Source organism: Labrus mixtus, chromosome 11 (genome assembly GCF_963584025.1).
Source record: "Labrus mixtus chromosome 11, fLabMix1.1, whole genome shotgun sequence".
Classification (NCBI taxonomy): Eukaryota; Metazoa; Chordata; class Actinopteri; order Labriformes; family Labridae; genus Labrus; species Labrus mixtus.
This window is the reverse complement of record NC_083622.1, coordinates 3,389,891-3,396,299: the sequence shown is the minus strand read 5'-3', so window position 1 is coordinate 3,396,299 and position 6,409 is coordinate 3,389,891. Positions and strand designations below refer to the sequence as shown.

General features: G+C 44.7%; 1 protein-coding gene across 1 annotated transcript; it reads left to right on the top strand.

Annotated features, from left to right (window-relative positions):
* Positions 1 to 1,586: 1,586 nt before the first annotated feature.
* On the top strand, positions 1,587 to 5,070 carry pomgnt2 (protein O-linked mannose N-acetylglucosaminyltransferase 2 (beta 1,4-)). The gene has a single exon (XM_061049579.1). It carries the CDS (start codon positions 2,392 to 2,394, stop codon positions 4,198 to 4,200), a length of 1,809 nt encoding a protein of 602 aa, XP_060905562.1. The 5' UTR covers positions 1,587 to 2,391; the 3' UTR covers positions 4,201 to 5,070.
* Positions 5,071 to 6,409: the final 1,339 nt, after the last annotated feature.

Below are 6,409 nucleotides of genomic sequence, written 5' to 3'. Positions count from 1 at the left end.
ATGCAGCAACTGATTTTTGAGGAATCGAGGACAAATGTTTTCTCTCTTATCTTCCTCACCCAAATGTACTTTTTCTCTGAGTAAAGTGCATTTATTTGCATGTACAATACATGTTTCCCTTGCTGTTTGTTTTAGCTGTTTATCAAGAGTCACTTCTTTCTCTTGAGCTCGATTTTGCAAACATCTTACCAAGAAAAGTATGTTTTTTTTGTAGTGTGACAATAGCAAGAATTATATCTGTAAACAGGATTATTTTGCTGTAAAAATGGATTTGGGTGTTGAAAGGACTTCTGGCACTTTTGGAGGCAGCCTCAAGTGAAACCACGCAGATCTGGAATTTTTTTTTGCACTTCCACATTGGCTTCATTTTTTTCAACACTGGACGTTGCCACTTGGTTTGATCACAGAGAGTGACCATGTCGCCATTGGATAGTACAGGCACAACAACTATGTAGCAAAATAACAGAAGAGTTAATCATTTATGATGGCTATTTCGATTAAAATGGAACATATAACAAGTTAAAATTAAAGTAAAGAGTATGTTAGAGAAAAGTTTGATTAGTAGAATGTGGAATATTACTGAAGAGGTGGGCGATATTATCGGCCGGCCAATCAATCGGTTGGAATATCTAACTCATTTCATTTAAGTCACTGAAGTGTTTAGTTCTCAGTAGCTTCTGACTGAATCTGTGTGGTTTTTAAATGTTGTTTCTATCCTGCAGAGTTGTTAATCTGCTGCAAAAGAAACTTTCCCATCTTAATAAAAGCTTCTCAACTGCTTGAAAAGTGGGGGACTTTTGTTGTGAAAGGTTTGGCTGTAATGAGCAGTTTTAGTCTTTACAGCGCTCCTTTTACTACGAGTCAGAGCCACAGTCCACTTCTTTTAATAATCTCGGAATAAATACAAACATTTAAGCAGGTAGACCTGTTGCAATGGAGATGGAAATCCATTCCAGCACATAGCCTGTGTCAAAGCCCCAGACGGAAAAAAAAAGAAAGAGACGCTCTGCAGACGAGCACAACCGCCTTCACATTATGTGCTGAAACGCGTAGAGGGGCGAATGCAAGTCAGCCTGATTGTTGTTCCGTAATTGGCTCTCATTGTAAACACCGACACTCTGGAGCACTGACTCTAGGAGCAGGTGGAGCCGTCATGTGACACCACATGGCTCTGTTCAGAGTGCAGGAGTGAAACATGCAGGAGACCGGCGGACTCATCGGAGCTGATTTGTGAACCGTCACAAATCATTGTTTAATGTTACTTTTATTCATCCTCCAACGTGTTCTGGTAGGCTGAGCAATGAGTGTTGCCTCCTGTGTGCTCTGTGACCAAACGGTGATGACAGTGTCGTGGCAGAACGTAATACTGGTGACCGTACTGAAACCAGTTTACTGCACACCCCCATTACTGATCCACTAATGACTCAGAAATAAAGAAAGTTCATTGATGATTTACAGCCGGGTGCGACTTTGTGTGTGGTGTTGCAGTGTCTCTTGTGTGAATATGTGCAGCGTAGTGTATGTGTTGGTTTCGATTTTATTTATTTTTTTGCCAGAAGGCCAGTTACAAAGACCGGCTTCCTAAATCCCATTTCGTCACAAACACGGACAGATAATCCCCTCTCCCTCCACTCAGCGTGTAGTTTCATGTAGGAATGTGAACACACCTCATGTAGTTGTCAAGTAATTAATTTACATGAAACTTCAGCTGCAAGGTGAGAGAGAGAGAGAGAGAGCGAGCTAGCCCCCTGGTGGGTATTTAGCATGCTAGTTGTCCTGTGTTTGCAGGCAGCTGCTGGCCGTTAACAGTTGGTTGATTTAGAGTCCCTCAATGACTCACTTGTTCTCTCGGTATGCAGATGAGTTTGAGAGCAATACTGTTGCTCCTGTCTGTGCGCCTCCTCTCAGTGCAATTTGTCTCGGCATATCCAGGGAGGGTGATGGGAGATGTAAGGTTAGGAAAATGTCTCTTTTGCTTGCTGAGGCAAACAGTCACTATTCCCAAAGGTGAGAGCTGAAACCTGCTCTGAGGTATCGCTGCATTGTGTTGCTTGCTTAAAGAGGACTGCAGTATCATAGGCTTCACTATTGATTTGTTAAGTATATCAGTGCTATTTTTTTCTTGTGCTTGTAATATGATATCTTTAGATATTTGTTTTGTTTGGAGGTCAACTTAATGATTGCTTATTTTCTTCTACTCATGTCATTTTGTATTTTCTTGTCTTTCCTGTCCTTCCCCATTCCCTTCATGATCAACCCACACACTCCTCCCTCTTTCGCTTCCCCTTCTCCCTCTCCAAAGTTGTCGCCCCGGTGGTGGATGTCTCGTCGCCTCCGCCTGAGGTCGGAGGCCAGTCGGAGTCGGGAGGCGGCCCCTGGGCTTCAGCAGTGATGCGCGCTTCGGTGGCAGGCTGCAGGATGAGCGTGGGCGCGCTCCTCAACGGGCTGCTGGTCTCCGTGGTGGCGGCGCTCCTGTGGAAGTACTCCAAGCTGAGCGAGCACGCTGCCCTGCTGGAGGAAGAGCTTCACATGACGCGGCAGTCTCAGGAAGTCTCCCAGGCCCGCATTGACTACCATGTGGCCCTGCAGGCTCTTCAGAAACACGGCACCAACATGGTCTGCACTGGGAAGATGCACACCGACCGCATCTGCCGTTTTGACTACCTCTGCTACAGCTCAGAGGCCGAGGAATTTGTGTTCTTCCACTCCAACTCCTCTGTCATGCTGCCTAACTTGGGGTCGAGGCGCTTCCAACCCGCTCTGCTGGACTTGTCTTCAGTAGAGGACCACAACACCCAATACTTCAACTTCTTAGAACTCCCAGCTGCTACTTTAAAGTATATGCCTAAGCCTGTGTTCGTACCAGATGTAACACTGATTCTTAACCGGTTTAATCCCGACAACCTAATGCACGTGTTCCATGACGACCTGATCCCAGCTTTCTATACGATGAAACAGTATTCAGACTTGGATGATGAGGCGCGTTTGGTTTTCATGGAGGGCTGGGGTGAAGGTCCACACTTCGACCTGTACCGACTTCTCAGCAGCAAGCAGCCTCTCCTCAAAGAACAGCTGAGGAACTTTGGCAAACTCATGTGTTTCACTAAGTCTTACATCGGTCTGTCCAAGATGACCACCTGGTACCAGTATGGTTTCGTCCAGCCACAGGGGCCCAAAGCCAACATGCTGGTGTCGGGAAATGAGATCCGTCAGTTTGCCGTGGCTCTCATGGAGAAAATGAACATCACGAGGGCGGAGGACGTTGAGAAGGAGGGAGCGAGTGCGGAAGATGAGAAGGAAAAAGAGAAAAGGGATGAATACGTCGTTGTGTTTAGTCGTTCAACAACGAGGCTGATACTGAATGAAGCGGAGCTAATCATGGTGCTGGCCCAGGAGTTCCAGATGAGAGTGGTCACTGTGTCCCTGGAGGAACAGTCGTTCCCCAGTATTGTCCAGGTAATCAGCGGTGCTTCCATACTGGTCAGCATGCACGGGGCTCAGCTGGTCACCTCGCTCTTTCTCCCCAGGCGAGCGACTGTTGTGGAGCTCTTCCCGTTCGCTGTGAACCCGGAGCAGTACACGCCCTATAAAACCCTGGCCTCCCTTCCAGGCATGGACCTGCACTACATCTCCTGGAGAAACACTATGGAGGAGAACACCATCACCCACCCAGACAGACCCTGGGAGCAAGGGGGCATCGCTCACTTGGAGAAGGAGGAGCAAGAGCGAATACTCGCGAGCAAAGATGTCCCCAGGCACCTCTGCTGCCGCAACCCAGAGTGGCTCTACCGGATCTACCAGGACACTCTGGTGGACATCCCTTCCTTCCTGGAAGTCCTCAAAGAGGGAATGAAAACAAAGCCCAGCATGAAAAAGTCAAAGACGGCGAGCATAGTCCACCCAGGCCGGGTCAGAGAACCACAGTGTCAGACCTCAGTACAAACCACTAACGAGGCGAAACTCACCGTGTCTTGGCAGATCCCGTGGAATCTAAAGTACCTAAAAGTGAGGGAGGTTAAGTACGAGGTTTGGATCCAGGAGCAGGGAGAGAACACCTATATGCCTTATATCCTTCCCCAACAGAACTACACTTTTTCAGAAAACATTAAGCCCTTCACCACATACCTGGTGTGGGTGAGGTGCATCTTCAACAAGAACCTCCTGGGCCCTTTCGCAGATGTTCTCATGTGCAGGACCTAGGGCGAGCACCTTTCCTGTTGGTTGCTGCGCAGTTTTTTTCACAGAAGTGGAGTCCTGCCTGTTCCAAACAATCATGATGGAAATTCTGTTTTTCCCGAACACAGGTGATGCGGCTGTTGAACTATTGCAAGGTCGTGTTTCTTTGGCCACCAAATGAAACATAGAAGACTCGTGGATAAATTGCAAAAAAAAAATAAAAAACTTGAAGCACAGGGTCTGAACTCAATGGCAACAGCCATTATTGAATGGAAATGTTATTTCCTGCACCTTTGAAAGAAAGAAAGAGCTAAACCGTGTCTGTACGGAAACTCCCAGAATTCAAATCAACAGATTTATTTATGTGCAAAATAATATATAATGTTTCTATAGTATTAGTCAAAAACACTGATTCTTAACCTTTTACAGTATGCAATGTAGCTTTTCTGTTGAGAGAGAGTTTATAGAATAGAGAGACTTTTTATGTTTCTGACTTGTCTAGTGTCGTGTATGTGCGTGCGTGCGTGTGTGTGTGTGTGTGTGTGTGTGTGATACCTGTGTGGCTCATTTACCTATCAATCGTTCAATTACATCCTCAGTATTCTGCAGAAACTAGCCAAAACCAAAGCAACTTTTTCCACCTGATTTCAGCCAATCATCATTCATGCCATTACCTTCTTATGTTATAGATCTCTCATACCTCTGATGTTGACTCAAAAACTGTACATGTTGTGTCAAAAAGTTTCCAGGAGGAGGTTTAATGAATGCCGCGGGTAATGTTGTTGGAGTCAGAATACTGAATGAGCCTTTTGAAAGAAAGACAAACTCGACGCAGCCACAAATAATTCAAGTCCATTTTACTGCATGAATAAAAGATTTTGTCTAATTGTCACAAATTACATCTGTTACAAAGTCCTGTAGAGAGTGAATCTGTGACAATAAGTTATAATTAGTAAGCTGTTCTCAAACGCTGCTGGAAAGTTGGATTTGAATGTGAATGTGTTAAAGCACCTTTATTATGAGAAGGCATGATGCCACATAGTTCAGATGTCTGTCCAGCTCTGGTTATTAGATTAAAAAAAAAAGTTATTAATTATGTATCACTTTACAGTTTGAAAGGTTTTCTAGCTGGTCAGAATAATTCAGCTGTCGCATCTTCAATTGAAACAAAGGACAAACAGGGGCTGCCCCTGCTGGTCGACCGAGGGTCAGTTGATTTAAAAGACAAATTCAAATGTCATTGAATTGCTTAGTTACAGAAAAAAAGCCACAAACTTTGAGAGCTGCACCCTTTCGTCTTCTGTAAGGCCCATCTGACATTATCAGTGCATGTAGGGCTGCAACAAATGATTATGAAATTAACTACGAAAGTTTAAATTATGATATAAAAAAACTAAATGACACTGAGAAAAGTGGTGAAACTGAGCAAAAAGATGTTTTTTTCCAGATTATTTCTGAGTGCTCACACGCTAAAGCAGTGCTCTCATGTGCCTGAGGACCCACCCCCAACTCATTCATGAAATATCCCAACCCAAATTTTTCAACCAATCAGATTTATTTAACGAAACATTTGTGCAAAATGTGACAAAAAAAGAAACTTTTTTAAATTTTTTATAGCACTTCACAGATTTTCTCGACACATTCGCGACCCCACCTCCAAAAGGCTCCGCTTCCGACCCACCGTTTGAGAACCACTACTCTAAAGGTCTTACAAAACACGTCGGCGCCTCCACAACATCCTCCAGTAAGGTGCTGAATTCTGTTAACATGCAGCCATCATCCTCTCATCTCTCTGTTCTGCCCTCCATCGGACTTGAACACAGCAAAACCGTCTCATTCACAGGTCAACACATACTGAGGGGTGGTCGCCTCCCTTTGTCATTTCATAAAGACTCACAGGTTACGTTAGCGGTGCAGACGGACAGTGATGATGTTCTCTGTCCCGTCTGCAGGCTGTTGGCCGCGAGCTCCGCATCACTACACGATGACTGACAGCCGGGAATGTCAACATGATGAGGATAAATAACAGACAGAGGTTAGGGTCTGTGCAGAAACAGACACCACCACACACTTCTTTTGGATTAGGCAGGATAGTTGAGATTGAATATTTTTAGATAGGTCTAAACTCTTTTTTTTGTGAAAAATCTGCTTTTCATTGTATTTTAGATGAGTTAGTATGTGCTCATTTACTCTCTCTGTACCTGCACTGTGCACTGGTTGGTTATTAAAACAA

Coding starts and splice junctions, on each gene's coding strand:
- pomgnt2 (XM_061049579.1), top strand. CDS start 2,392: ATGCGCGCTTCGGTGGCAGGCTGCAGGATGAGCGTGGGCGCGCTCCTC.